The sequence below is a fragment of the Polypterus senegalus genome, chromosome 8, assembly GCF_016835505.1.
Source record: "Polypterus senegalus isolate Bchr_013 chromosome 8, ASM1683550v1, whole genome shotgun sequence".
In the NCBI taxonomy this organism is placed as follows: domain Eukaryota; kingdom Metazoa; phylum Chordata; class Cladistia; order Polypteriformes; family Polypteridae; genus Polypterus; species Polypterus senegalus.
Genome location: NC_053161.1, coordinates 150,172,993 through 150,188,784, shown reverse-complemented (window position 1 = coordinate 150,188,784; position 15,792 = coordinate 150,172,993). Strand labels below are relative to the sequence as shown.

General features: G+C 39.7%; 1 protein-coding gene across 5 annotated transcripts in view; it reads right to left on the bottom strand.

Moving 5' to 3' along the window:
* LOC120534378 (NACHT, LRR and PYD domains-containing protein 3-like) overlaps positions 1 to 15,792 on the bottom strand; it is a 50,270-nt gene that overhangs the window by 21,229 nt on the left and 13,249 nt on the right. For all 5 annotated transcript variants that reach the window (XM_039761920.1, XM_039761921.1, XM_039761924.1 and 2 more), the window contains 3 exons: positions 11,032 to 11,206; positions 4,540 to 4,605; positions 2,751 to 4,446 (listed from right to left, as the gene is read on the bottom strand). In XM_039761920.1, coding sequence (XP_039617854.1) covers positions 2,751 to 4,446; positions 4,540 to 4,605; positions 11,032 to 11,206 — 1,937 coding nt within the window. The remainder of the gene's footprint in view (positions 1 to 2,750; positions 4,447 to 4,539; positions 4,606 to 11,031; positions 11,207 to 15,792) is intronic.

The following is a 15,792-nucleotide window of genomic DNA, read 5'->3' as shown; positions in this document are numbered from 1 at the left end:
CGAGGGCTACTTTAGTCTCCTTCAGGCATTGCATTTTCAGTTTTTGCTTGTGTGCTTATGCTTTCTTTTTGTTTTTCTGTTTATGACTACATCATTTTGTTTCTCCCCTGTTTTGACTTTTTTCGTCTTTGTGCTTCGGGGTTTGATCTTTAGATTTTGGCTCTGAACCTTTGTTAAATACTTATGTTTTAATGTTCATTTTGTATTCTTTGATTTATGCTTTTTGAATGTATTGAATTAATTGTTTGGCATTCTCACGTAGCATTTTGTATTTTTCTTGAATTTAGTTGTTTTAGATTTGTTTTTATGAGTTGTCAGCTTAAAAAACAAACAAACAAACATCCCTCCATTATCTAACCCGCTATATCTTAATTACAGGGTCACAGGGATCTGCTGGAGCCAATCCTAGCCAACACAGGGCGCAAGGCAGGAAACAAACTCCAGGCAGGGCGCCAACCCACCGCAGGGCACACACACACACACCAAGCACACACTAAGGTCAATTTAGAATTGCCATTGCACCTAACCTGCACGTCTTTGGACTGTGGGAGGAAACCGGAGCACCCGGAGGAAACCCGCGCGGACATGGCGAGAACATGCAAACTCCACGCAGGGAGGACCCAGGAAGCGAACCTGGATCTCCTAACTGCAAGGTAACAAACAAACAGCAACCAAAAAAAGAACACCTTGTGAAATAGCAGGTCCGCAGTTCGAAATGGATGGTCAATTTTTAAATAAATAATGGCCGGACTCGCGTCTTCAAGAGTGGGTGTGATAGTGTGGCTGAAGCGTTTCCCGGGCCCAATATGGCCATGGCCATTTCGGCACTGAGGTGCACAGGTGTGGGATGGCCCGTGTCCGTAATTGATACCAGGAGCTGCTAATCATCGCACCTGTGCCATGTCCCCATTTTAAATAGGAGGAGAGATTGAATAAGAGCGGATTTTAGAAGAGTGAGACAAGAAGACAGGAGGCGAAGGAGCTGCTCACAGTAGTAGTAGTAGGCAGCTGAGAAGTGACCCCTAGAAGGGTATTTGGCCAGCAGTCGGGGGCGAATGGATTGCGCCACTTCTGCCGAGTTTTTCAGAGCAGCCGGAGTGACCAGGAACGGAAACAGCTCGCCGCTGAAGGCAATGGGAGTCAGTAAGGCTTGGGAGGATGAGCCCCAGAGTGAGCGCCCTGGTCAGCTGGGGAGCCCAAGTCTCAGTATGGAGGGAGCTGTACAAAGCCAGGAGTAGGAAAGTTACCAGACCAGCGTAAGGCGACTGCCCTGTTGCTGGGCCCGGATGGGAGAAGCACGGGAGCCACCAGGTAAAAGAAGACACCGGGCTTTTAAAGGGAACTGCTTCCAGCCATTATTGTTTTTAACCTTGTTTTAATGGATTTATTAATTTGGGATTATTTTAACCTCCACTTTAATTCATCCTGTTTTCGCGGATTATTTATTTATGGACAATTTTGAAGCACTGCACTTTTTGAACACTTTTTGGTTTTGACTGTTTTTTTTTTTCTTTTGTAATAAAAGCACTGTTTGCACTTTACACCTTCCCCTTGCTTCATTTGGTGTCCTCATTATCCAACTCATCCCGGTTACATTACCGACGCTGTTGGGTTTGAGAGGCTCCCAAAAAGTGAGATGATAGCATGGAGGCGAACCCGCATCGCGACACACACACATCAAATCAAAATTTCAGTCTTAAGTTTTCTGTGGGGCAGAGAAACAAATCAGTCTGACACCAAACTCAAAAGGCAGCCTTTCAACCTGCAGAAAAAAGACTTTAATATTCAAATGCTCAGAGAGGGAAGGGGGAACTGTGAAAAAACCCTGGCCAATAATATACGTTTTTAAAGAATTTACTTTAAAAAAATTAGACAAAAAAGGCAAACCTAACCACCTAAACTAGTCTATTAATCCAAATCAAATCAAAATCCAAAGTCTTAAACATAAAACAAAGCATTAACACTAGTGGGTGTCCAAAAGATGAATCGATTAACAGAAGACAAAACTAATGCCAAAGCACTGTAACTTAGGTTTTCTCACACCGACAATCCTGGTTGATGCCCAAATGCTGCACTATCAACATAAAGGAAACATGGAAAATTAAGAGAATAAACTGACTAGTAGCTCTTAAGTAATATATTCAAATTGGCATTCAAAATTAGAATTGATTACAATAAAATGTAGAAAAGGAGGGAACAAAAATAAATCATAAATTGTCCATAAACCGGGCTGCTTAGAGTAGCTGTGTCACCATCTTAAATACTGATGCCATGATGTCACCATACCAGTGACCATGTAGTAAGAACAAAAGTACCAATCGCGTACAACATGGCTGTAGCCATGAAAATCAAGCATGAAATGGAGGTGAAAATCAAAAAAATAGCAACATTATGATGTGTTGATATGACCATAATATGAAATAACAAATTAAAAAACAGCATGAAATAAAATTAAAAAAGGATTAAATATATGGAAAAACTGAAAAGTCAAGCACATTAACTACAATCATCCTCACAAAGTGGACGGCTGCATGCTTTTTTATGTTCTTGTGCTTCAAGGAGTGCTGTGTTGACTTTCCATTTAATGACTGTTGTGGTCTGTAGAGGCCATCACTGAGCCCCAAACCTCCAGACACAATTACTCTACAACAGTAGTTCAACTAAAGTGCTTTTAATTTAAATAATACCTTCATGCAGACTTCTTTTGTTCAAAATACGGCTCAACTCCATAAACGTCAATTATTACTCACCGGACGTGTCTAGAGCGGCTGAGACCTTCAGCCAGTCTCCTGGTGCAACGTGTGGTGAGATTTACTCCTGACAGGTTAAGCTCTTCAAGATGTCCACAGCAGCTGATGACATAGCTCAGCCCAGCACAGTCTAGAGGAGATAATATGGTGCCTCTGATATCCAGAGTTAAATTCTTCCCAATAACATCTCTTACTGATTTTTTACTCTGGTACTCATAGAGCCACTGCAACACTCTCACTGCTTTACTTTTATCTTCACCTTGGAGAGCTTGACCAGCTTTCTGCTTCACCCATGTCATAATTTGCACTGCTGGCTTACGTTCAAAATCACCAAGGATTTCCTGTAGTGGTTTAATTACTGAAGGCCTGGACAGTCCTATGAGGAATCGTGTAATAACTTCAAACCGCCCATCTTTACGGGACTGCAGCTTCTTAAGAAGTTCTTGGATTTCAACTGATGGGTCGAGGAAGACAGAGCAGGCAGCTATGAACTCCTGCAAATTGTAGTGGACAAATTTGAAGGCCTTCTGGTCAAGGGGGCTTTGCCTCTTCAGAATTCCTTTAAGGAAATGAGATGACAAGAATGGCTGGAGGCCAAAGGCAGACATCTCCATCGTCTGATAAAATTCATGGATCCCATTGTCCACTCCATAATAAGCCATCTTTCCTAGTTTTACCAGAATCCCTCGCTTGTCATCAGCTTCTTTTTTATGTTTGATGAGGATATTGTAAAGGAACATCACAAAGAGCTCAGTGGCAGTTTTGGGGGCAGCTCCTCTGTCCTCTTTGGATTTAGTGAAGTGGTCCTTCAGCACCAAACAGGTGAACCAGCAGTAGGAAGGATTGAAGCACATGGTGTAGAGGGAGGCATTCTCCTTCACATATTGGAAAGCCTCAGCTCTCAGATCAACTTCTCCAAAGATCTTCTTAAAGTACATCAGCTTTTGTTCAGTGAAGAACCCTAGGATCTCTGCAAACCGATCAACTCTTGTCTTATTAAAGGGTTCCAGGACCCCTGGTCTGCTCGTGATCAAAATGGATGAGCCCTTCAGTAACTTCCGTCTGATCAGACTGGTGATCAGGACGTGAACGGGGAAGCAGTCTTCAAGGTTGGAGCAGAGCTTCCTCCGGGTGAAGTCCAGTTTGTGTTTGTACTCATCCAGCCCATCAAATATAAAGAGGAGAGACTTGGGCCTCAGCAGGATTTCTTTCAGTCTCACATCGTCAAGATGTTTATAGTGCCTCACAATCAGCTTCGTCAGTGAGATCTTGGGCTCTTTCTCATTTTCCTGAAGGTTCAGCTCTTTGAATTTAAACAGGAACACAAATGCAAACTTTTGATACTCTGCACCTCTGGCCCAGTCAAACAGAATTTTTTGTACCATGGTGGTCTTTCCAATTCCAGGCACTCCACTGACCACAGCAAGGTGTGGGGAAGACTTGAGTCCAGGACTCTTTCTGAACAGCTGCTCAATCCAGATTTGCTTATATTTTTGTTTGGTCTGCTCTTCCACCAGCTCTGCATGAGTCCCTAAGGTTTTTGGAAAGTCTTGCTGAGCCTTTGTAAGGGATTCTCTCTCCTCTTCAATGACTATCAACTGTGTGTATTGAGTATTAAATGTTGTAGCTCTGATTTGTGGACCCCTGGGAGTTCTTGATGATTCAAATTGAAATCTTCTGTGCGCCAACTGGAGATCTAAATGTCACAGCAAAGGTAATTTAACAAATCAAGTGGGTCACAATCAGGATGGAAGAAGGTGCTGACCAAAAAAGGGGAAGATTGGGGTACCTTTAATATGAGTCTTAATGTGATGGGACACGAGACTGGACTGAATGTCATTCAAGATGTCCGGTCCTGAAAAAAAAACGAAACAAAAGACAGAGACAATCAGGGCCATGTGATGAACTGATTCTCTTTTCCAAGTTGGTTCCTACCTTAGGTCTACTGTTTTTGAAACAGACAATCAAATATGTTAATTATCCACTGATCTTTATGTTTAGCATAGTTTTTAGCTGAATATGAGCGATCAAATTTCTGAGAACGTAAGAATGAGTGGTAGCATCGAAATTGAAAATCACAAATACTTTCATAGTCATACGTAAAGGTATCAATTATTGATTTACTGTAAATTTCATTTATCTTGCCATGTCAAGGTGTGCATGTAAAGCTTGTGCTTAAATAAGATGGCTCCTATATAATCTCTATTTTTTTTTTTTTAATAAGATGACTTCTATTATAATCTGTATTTTTTTGGGAATGTGTTAGTGGTCTTTTTGAGTTCTTATTAATATGATCAATCAATCAATCAATCAATCAACATTTATTTATATAGCAGATATTCATACAAAAAAATGTAGCTCAAAGTGCTTTACAAAATGAATAGAAAAATAGAAGACACAATAAAAAATAAACATAAGTCAACATTAATTAACATAGAATAAGTAAGGTCCGATGGCCAGGGTGGACAGAAAAAACAAAAAAAAACTCCAAAGGCTGGAGAAAAAAATAAAATCTGTAGGGGTTCCAGACCACGAGACCGCCCAGTCCCTCTGGGCAATCTACCTAACATAAGTCAAACAGTCCTCTTTGTATTTAGGGTTTTCATGGAAGGACCTAATGATGATGGTGACATCACCACCAGGACACCCTTTTGGATTGTTGTTCTACTGTTGTTCTACTGATGGCTCTGACCATACTATTGATAATGATGACCTCCATTGCCAATCACGTGATGAGGTGTGTGTTTTCGTGGTATTTTCCTCTACATGTCCTTTACCTATTTTCTTTAAAGGTAAGTGTACTCATCAAGTTCGTTACCAGGTTGGTCTACTTTCATACTTCAAGATTAACGCACACTTAAATAGATATACGCATACACACAGACCCTAACCACAAAAGTACCGTATGAAAGACGTATACACATGCACTTTATTCCCTAGCACTTTAACCCACACAAGTACTGTATGAATAACACATGCACAGCCCGCTTTCCCTAGTACTCCAAGAGACGTACTTATCATAGGTTTGAACAACATCTTAGATATATCTCAGACCCAAATATTACCTTTGGTCTCCAAAAATATGTTCAAACATACAAAGGCTCAACGTCCCTGGCTCTAGGCCATTTATCAACCAGTGGATGTTTTAGTTTAACGCACACACTGTTCATTACTGGACAGAGCTCTTTGTCCGCAGCTGGATAAAGATAGATAGATAGATAGATAGATAGATAGATAGATAGATAGATAGATAGATAGATAGATAGATAGATAGATACTTTATTAATCCCAAGGGGAAATTCACAATTTCCTAACCTAACCCTAACCCTAACCCTAGAATTCCAGGAAAGATGAAACAGGTAAAAAGGTCAAAGATAAGGCAGATATAGGAAGAACTAGACGAATAGAAGAAAAACTTAACATAGGAATAAGAAGGAAAGCACGTACGAAAGGAAAAGGGGACAAGGGATGAATTCATGCCCACCAAGGCGGAACATCTCCTGGAACCACAGCCAAGGGACCAGAGATGAACTCAAGCCCACCAAGGCTGAACATCTTTGGTAACCATAACATGAGGACCAGGGATGAACTCAAGCCCATCAAGGCAGAACATCCATTGGAGCCACAACACAGTACAAGCTTACCTTCGGACAAAACAAAATAAGAAACAAATAGGGAAACCAGGGAAAGAACACAATCAAAAAAATAGAAATAGAATAAGACTTACTTGGATGGGGGGCACCACATGGGAGAATACATAGAGAATCAATAGAGAAAACACAGGGAGGGGACAAGTGCTTAAGCCCAAAAACAAATTGGTATAAGATGGCCAGTGCTGCCAGAAACTCCATGAGCAAAGAAAGACACAAAGCTCATGATTTGAGCAGTGTAATCAGAACTCATGGGGATTCTATTTTCCCTAAACCTAACCCTAACCTTGCAGCTTGGATCATATGGCACTTCCGCACTGCTACAGGCGCTCAAAGAAATTTACCTTATTACTTTAATCACTCTAAATATAAAGACAAAGTATAGACAGTTAAAAGCAAACATGGTATTTATTACATAATACCAGTAGAGAAAAGCATAAAAGAAAATGTGGATAGCAAAGTCGGGGTAGTCTTTAGAAAAAGCTTACAAAAAGTTAAAAGATGTCAAGGATGAATGTCCCAGGGTGGCATTGATCTCGCACTCGAAGTTGTTCATGAGACGCTTTGCCGATGATCAGATAAAAGCGGTTGTATGTGGCTATTGCCCTCCTCTGCCATCGCTCTGTTCTCTTCTCATGGCGCTCTTCAGACAAGGCATATTTATTATGAAATTCTACCCCTGGGTTTCGCAAGATGTGATTGCTACATGCACCTGATTGGCTGGCTGTCAGTATGATGAATGAATTTGCTCAGACTCTTTCATCAGTTTGAGTACGTCCGTTATTTCAAGCAATAAAGTTTCTAATGTTTTAATAGTTGTAATTTCCAGTCCCATGGTATCTCTTTCTGTATATGATTTGAAGCATTGGTGTGTCTTCATTCCCAAGCTGTTAACCAGTTTAGTTCCTGTGGCCATCTCTTCACAGGTGATAAAATCATCAATACACCTTAAGGTGTCTCCCGAATTCCTGCTTCGTTTAAACAGATGCCACTGTGATTGATATTAGTACAATTCAGGAAAACAGATTGCTTTGATGTTAAACTGTCCATGCGAGTTCATCTGTTTTTTTGTCTCGAGCAAAATATGAATATATAGACCCAAATTACAGATTTTGCACACCACAAGAAAGTGTCATTGTGTCAAACTAAACTGTGTTTTGTCACAAGTGAAAGTTGTGCCCTTAGCAGGTATATTTTCATGCTGCCCTGCAACCCTGCTCAGGTTTTGGAAGATGGATGGATGGATGGATGGATGGATGGGTTTTCATCTCATCTGCAACCATCTCATCCATTTGCAAAAAGCATGAAACAGTTTATTCGGGTGCATGGCTGGAGAGCACTTTCTCGAAAAACACTTTGCTGCTAAAATACATTTGTTATAAATTAGGACATTTTATTAATTTTTTGTATATTTTCTTGAAATGCCTTCATGTTTTTGTATTAATCTTGTGGCTTTTCTAGTCTTGGAATCTAATTACAGTTTTAAATGACACAGTTTTTATTAATAATAATAATAATAATGATACATTTTATTTATATAACACCATGATCAAGGCACTTTTTCTATAAATAATTTTGGGCCATTTTCAGTGCCATTTTGTTTACACCACTGTTTAGTGGATCCCATTGCTACGATGCTATTGTAACCACAAGGGGCTGCCGTTGAGCCCCAAGCCACAGACACAACAATGCCCAAACACAATTCCGGTTCAAATAAAAGATTTTTATACACCTTCAACACCTTCTTTACAAAAGCACCAGCCACAATACACAAATATGAATTCTCTCCTCTCCTCTCCTCTCCCATAGAGTGTTGCCCGCTGCCTCTTGACTCTTGGCTGTTGGCTTTCTGTTAAATCCGACCTGGAAACTGCATGCAGTTCATCATATCACCAATGAAAAACTCTACACCTGCAGCCCCTTCAGACTTTTCTTTGGCTTTAAACCTCTGAAAAACAGACACGGGGTAGAGGTTTATTTAGAAGGGTAATACTTGGGACGTCTGGTTTGATGATCCTTGGCAGGAGACAGAGAATGGCAGAAATGTTTTTTTTCAATTTAGGATTTGGAGATGAAACCTAAATCAGAAAACCGAAATCAAATCTAAATCTAAACCTAAATCAAAAATTGTAATCAAAAAGTTAGTCTGATTTTTTATCACAATCTAATACATAACCCAAATAGTGAAGTTGAGAAGAAAAATGCAGAGGTTGGCGGAGTGGTGGATCTGAGGCTAGGGATCTGCACTGGCAATCGGAAGGTTGCTGGTTCAAATCCCGTAAATGCCAAAAGGGACTCTGCTCTGTTGGGCCCTTGAGCAAGGCCCTTATCTTGCAATTTCTGAGTGCTTTGAGCAGTGAGAAAAGCACTATATACTGTAAATGAAAAGAATTATTATTTCAATTATTATAGATCTGGAAACTTGGTCAAAACAGAAAAGCAAAGCACAACGCATGTAAATACTAAGAAGTGTATGGAACTGAACTTTATACCTTTGTATGTCACACCCAGGCTGTCCAGAGCACTTCCAGGTTGTGTGGAAACCAGGGCAGTCCTCCAGCAGTAGCGCCCTCTGACAGAAACCACCGACTCCGACAGAGCTACGATTCCAGACTTCAACTTCCCTGTTACCGTGTGAGTGTCCTGATCAGGTTCAGCTCTGAGGAACCTGTCGTGTGGGGGAATGAGCTGCTTGCCATATGCCTGTTCGCCTAGTCCATCTATTATGACCTCGTATTCCAATTCTGAAGCCCCTTAAAGCCTTGATGAAGGACTGACATTGTCCACAAACATGTTCACGAGGCAAAGCTCCAGTGTGCGTTTTGGTGCCTAATACAAGCTTCAGTATCTGATCACAACTACACACAGGGAATGTGCTGCACTTTCGGGATTTTTAGTATTGGACTGAGGCCTTTGGATTGATGCCCTTTATTATGTTTGTAATTTTTTATATGATATACAGTATGTAATTTATCTTTAAAAAACTTTCTGGATTTTTGTCAATTGTACACTCATGATTTATTATTTTTCACTAATATGGAACTGTTCTGGACAGATGTCACAGTGGTGCCATAGTGGATAGGTTTCTTTCATAATTGTTGGCATTTTGTAAAGATTAAATTTGTGGCAACAGCTATGTCGCTTGTAGCTATGACCTCTGTTGCTAATCAAATATTCAGATGCTGCTACGACTTTTGAGTTCATTGTGTTATTCCCATTCAAGATACTGGCATGGCAAAACCTGTACCTGCATATTGGACAAAGAACTCTCACTAACAGCTTTCATAACCTGAACTAAGGGGAAGCTTAAAGGTGCTTCCAAGGAGATTTAAGTTTAGGACCCTTGCTTTCCATTTTCACTTTGCTTCTTGTCTCTGGTTTTATTATGTAGGCTCATTTCCAACTTCCCAGTTGTTATCCCCAGCCATTTTTCATATTCTCTCCTCTCTTAAATGAATTTTTCTTAGTTATCCTCTGACACTGACTGTATTGTCCTTTGGCCCAATTACAACACATAGTTCAAAACTGTAACAGATCTTCTCGCTGCCCTACAAAACTGGACACTAGCAGCAGTACAAACTTCACAAGAACTTGCATCAATCCGTACGCCTCACGCCTTCAGTGTGATCGCCTGCCTAGTTGACTAGCTTCTAAATGAAGTTTGAAAAAAGTACTGAAAAGAAATTTGAAAAGACAATAGGCTTTAATAATGGAAATCCTCAAATTGTGAAGAAAAATGAAGAACAGCCTAACCATTGATGGAAAAGTTGCTTCAAAAATATTAAAGCAGTTTGACGAATCTGGCTTTTCCAAAAATATCCAAAGAGCAGACAACCTGACTATGCTTCCATGTCAATAACAACGTTTATTTCTATAGTATATTTTTGTACAAATGGTGTAGCTCGTAAGTGCTTTACAAGATGAAGGAAGAAAAATGTATAAAAAATAAAAATAACATTAGGCAATGCTAAATAACAACGAATAAAGTAAAGTTCAATGGACAGAAAAAAACAAATGTAAAATACTCCAGAGGGCTGGAGAAAAAAAACAAACAAAATCTGCAGGGGTCCCAAGGCCACCAGACAACCTAGCCTCCACTAGGCATTCTACCTAAGAACCTATGTCCACTTTCATCATATCCCAAAATGATCAAGACCAAAAAAACATGTGACCATGACATACTGTGGTATATAAAATAAAAGAATGGCAGCAAACAAAACAAAAAACAAAATCATGATAAAAAAAATACAATATAATGCAAAGTCACCGTCAAATAGCTATTGAATTTAAGAGCTCGGTAGAACTTTCTAGCAGGTCACTGGTGTAATAATAGTTGGAGACACTTGGAAACAACAGTTTTAAGGCTGCCAAAATAATTGTGTGACCTCTGAAACATCAGCCATGCAAGTAAAATGAGTTTGAAACAAAGAAGTAGAAGACATGGAAGGAGATCTGGAGCTTCTGTAAAATCTGCAATGCAAATTGACCCACACAGGTTTTTCTGCTTTTCATTACGGGCTTGATTTTCCTCATACTACTTTCCTAAATTTTACTTTCTTTACTTAGGTAACATTTAGTGTTAAATCTTTACGTACGTGTTCATAGTAAGTAATACGACTTTATTCACTCACCTCCCTCTGCCAGCTCTTCCAGTATTCTTGTCAAGGTCTGGGATGGAAATCTCGCAAGCTCTTCTGCTAATGCCATCCATAGACTGACCAGAACCTCTCTGTCCTTCTTCATCATATCACCAATGAAAAACTCTACACCTGCAGCCCCATTAGACTTTTCTTTGGCTTTAAACCTCTGAAAAACAGACACGGGGTAGAGGTTTATTTAGAAGGGTAATACTTGGGATGTCTGGTTTGATGATCCTTGGCAGGAGACAGAGAATGGCAGAAATGTTTTTTTTCAATTTAGGATCTGGAGATGAAACCTAAATCAGAAAATCGAAATCAAATCGAAATCTAAACCTAAATCAAAAATTGTAATCAAAAAGTTAGTCTGATTTTTTATCACAATCTAATACATAACCCAAATAGTGAAGTTGAGAAGAAAAATGCAGAGGTTGGCGGAGTGGTGGATCTGTGGCTAGGGATCTGCACTGGCAATCGGAAGGTTGCTGGTTCAAATCCCGTAAATGCCAAAAGGGACTCTGCTCTGTTGGGCCCTTGAGCAAGGCCCTTATCTTGCAATTGCTGAGTACTTTGAGCAGTGAGAAAAGCGCTATATAAATGAAAAGAATTATTATTTCAATTATTATAGATCTGGAAACTTGGTCAAAACAGAAAAGCAAAGCACAACGCATGTAAATACTAAGAAGTGTATGGAACTGAACTTTATTCCTTTGTATGTAATCAGAATTTAAGTTTAATATGTCACTGTGCTCTGTGAAAATATTTTAAATCTGCTTTTCTTTTATTTCTAGTCACATGCACAGATGAGCCAGATTTAGTACAGCTGCCCAGCATTTACAACTGCCAGGACATGACAAGGGCAACTTCAAAATGGGCAACGTCCACTATTTCTGTGTGTCAAACTCAGCATGAAATTGTACTCTGTCTTAGCCTTGTTTGGAATTGCATTATTCACCTAAGTGGGAACCTGCACATTAAGAAAGCCTTGGAACATTGCCCGGCACACCTTTAAAGCCGACAGACGGTTGGGAGATAATGTCATCCGATCCGGAAAATCCTTCCAGCGCAGAGAAGAAAATGGCAGACTCTACACATCGGGCTCCCACTCCCGAACTGGGTTCTTGCCATTGGCTTCCTTAGTCTGTAATGCCACGTAAGCCATCATTAAAGAAAGCTAAGTTATTTCTCCTTTCTTACCGCTGTATCACTAAGGAAGGGGTATCACCTTTTTATATTATATCAAGACTAGACATTAAGCCCGTTACAATAACGGGCGCTAGAACAGTAGTGCATAAACATTTGTATGAACAGTCTATATTAAATGGCAAGGGACCTTGTATGCGTCACTGTATTGTGTGCCTTTAATAATATTGTGTGCCGAAATAATTTCCCCGATAGGATTGTATGTAAATACAATTGATCTGTTCCAATTTTTCTATTTTTCTATTCATTTTGTAAAGCACTTTGAGCTACATTTTGTTGTATGAATATGTGCTATATAAATAAATGTTGATTGATTGATTGATTGATTGACCGTATGAACTGTATGTAAATATATTGTTTTAAGTTTTTAAGCACATATATAGTTAATTAAACCATAGAATGCACAACGTAATAGTAAACTAAATGTAAAAACATTGAATAACACTGAGAAAACCTTGAACAACAGAGAAAACTAACACTGCAAGAATTTGCGCTATAGTGCTACGAACCAATCGCTAAAAACGCTTTTTTTTTTAAATGAGTTTTAAGCACAGGGAAAAAATGAACATTTGAAAAATCTGTAATTTAATAAACAACCAAGAAAAGTAACATTGCACGTGCGCACCTGTGTATGTGTGTCTCTCTCTCGCGCGCTTGTGTGTGTGTTTCTCGCACGCCTGTGTGTGTGTGTGTGTGTTTCTCTCGCGCACTTGTGTGAATCTCTCTTGCGCGCCTGTGTGTGTGTGTGTGTCTCGTGTGCCTGTGTGTGTGTGTGTCCCTCTCTCACGCGCCTGTGTGTGTGTCTCTCTCGCGCACCTGTGTGAATCTTTCTTGCGTATGTGTGTGTGTGTGTCTCGTGTGTGTGTGTGTGTGTCTCTCTCGCGCACCTGTGTGAATCTCTTTTGAGCACCTGTGTGTGTGTGTGTGTCTCGTGTGCCTGTGTGTGTGTGTGTCTCGTGTGTGTGTGTCTCTCTCGTGCACGCGCCTGTGTGTGTGTCTCTCTCTCTGTCTCTCTGCACAGGGAATACACAGGGAGAGACTGAACACGCGCAGCCCCGTGCATGCGCACTTCACCAGAAGACACACACACACAGACACATGGACGCACACAGGGGTTTTATTAAAGAGGATGATAGTTTTTTATATTATATCTATATAGTTTTAGATTATGTAACATGCTGCAATTACAAAAGAACTTATTCCGACAAGGGAGCTAGTGCCTTCTGCTGGATATACTTTGACCCTAATGACATGTACAGTATAACCCCTGACTTTACCCATAGCAATGCCAAGCAACAGCTAAAACAAAACAATCAAACAGAATAGCCCAGAAAACTAACAACTTCTGAAAGCATTCTAACAAAAACAAACATCAAAAATGAATTATTTCGGGTAACATGGAGCAGCATGGCCTCTATTCATATCTCCATTGTTCACCTTTCAGGTCCCTTCTTCACAATCAGTGTCCTGCCTACACACATAGTCCAATTTGAAGGGTGAAAAGCCCTGTCTTTCTACCAAGGAAGAATCACTATGGTGCACTTATTTTTTTGCTGCCTGACCCTCTCAGCAAGTCCTCTCATTAGAGCAACAGTTAAAAAGGGTATTAGAAAATCTAAAAAGCAGTTGGAGAGAAATATTATGGGAATGGTGAAGGATGACATGAAGAGATTTCTTTCAATACTTTGGTAGAAAATTGATGGTCAAGAAGGATTTGAAGTATATCAAGAAAACTAAGGGCAAACTAATAAACATATATAGATAGTAAAATAATAAATCCCCCAAACTTGCATTTTTCTGAGGTTGTGTTGAAAAACTCAACAAGAAGTAGCAGAGTCTATCAAGGAGATACTTAGTGATTTGGAAATTGTAGAGGAAGAAGAGTTGCTTGGATTAAATAGGCTGAAATCTTACAAATCACCAGGACCAGATATTCTAGAGCACTTAAGGAGGTTAGTCAGCACACACATATTTTTGGCGAAGAACGTTTTAAGGACTTGGGGGCTGCTAAATATTTTCCAATTGTATGAAAAGGAGGATTAGGCAAATCTAGCGAAAAGTCAAGCAAAATGACCCCTTTTATTGGCTCACTAAAAAGATTACGATATGCAAGCTTTTGAGGCAACTCAGGCCCCTTCTTCAGGTAAGATGTAATACAGAAACTGGAGTTCCCTGTGTTTATATCCACACACTAGGACAAGAAACAACATTGGTAAATCTTTAAATGAAAAATCTTAAATGTAAAAAATTAATAGACTCCTTCACCCTAGGGTTCATTTAACAAGAGAGAAGAACAATTTATGGTCAAGATCTTTGAATAAGGTAACTGTCACAGTGCTTATGGGCAACTTCAAAACACGGTAAGAGAGAAAAGAATGGAAAGTCAAACTCATGTTAAAATTAAATGCATTGCAACATGGCTTGAATAAAGACAAGAGTTTTATAGCCAGGTATGAGGACTGTTTGCATCTCTCAGACTGACACAGATAACCTGCCTACAGATCCACATTGTTTTGAAAAACTCATTAGAAACTTCAAAAGACTTTGTTGGACAGTTATCTTATTCAAAGATCTTGACCATACATTGTTCTTCTCTCTTGTTAAATGAACCCTAGGGTAAAGGAGTCTATTAATTTTTTACATTTAAGATTTCTCACTTAAAGATTTACCAATGTTGTTTCTTGTCCTAGTGTGTGGATATAAACACAGGGAACTCCAGTTTCTGTATTACATTTTGACTGAAGAAGGGGCCTGAGTTGCCTCGAAAGCTTGCATATTGTATTCTGAGTTAGCCAATAAAAGGTGTCATTTTGCTTGGCTCTTCTCTACATTCATAATGGCTAACACGGTACAACACCCTAGTACTACAGAAAGATCTAAGAAACTGTAGGCCAGAAAGTTTTGCATGCATTACAGGTAAATTAATGTAAGGAATTATTAAGGAAATATTCAAACAGCACGTGGCAAGAACAGGAGTGTCAGTGAACAGTCGACGTGGGTTCAGAGGAGGGAGTTTGTGTTTTCACAAGTATTGTATGCTGGAACTCTATGAGAAGACAGTAAAACCATGTGATCAGAGTGTTGCATACAATATTATTTAACGGCTTTTCATAAGCTACCTGTGCTACGCTGTGTTTTTGAAACCCTGCATGGATTTAACCCTGGGCATCTTGTAGTTCGTGACTGACTGGAAACCAGTAGTGAGGGGAGAGACGCAAACAAGATTTCAGGTGCAGAAATGATAGCTGCCCTTTATTACAGCAAGTGCCAGTTAAACAATTATTAAAGATTAGCGTCATGCATTTATTCCAAACACAGTCAAATCAGCAATGGCACAAAAAGCGAGGTTCCTCACTCCAAGTCCACAGCAGCTAGTGGCTTTCTTAGCTAATTTCGAACCCTTTCACGAAGCGTGTCAGGCAGTGCTGGATCAGTACTAAAATTGGAACGTTGGTATTGATACCAGCTTTTATTCTTCACTTCTTGTACCAAAATAGTTTGAAAGCAAATAACAGCTAACACCAAACCCCCGTCTTACTCCAGCCTACCCGA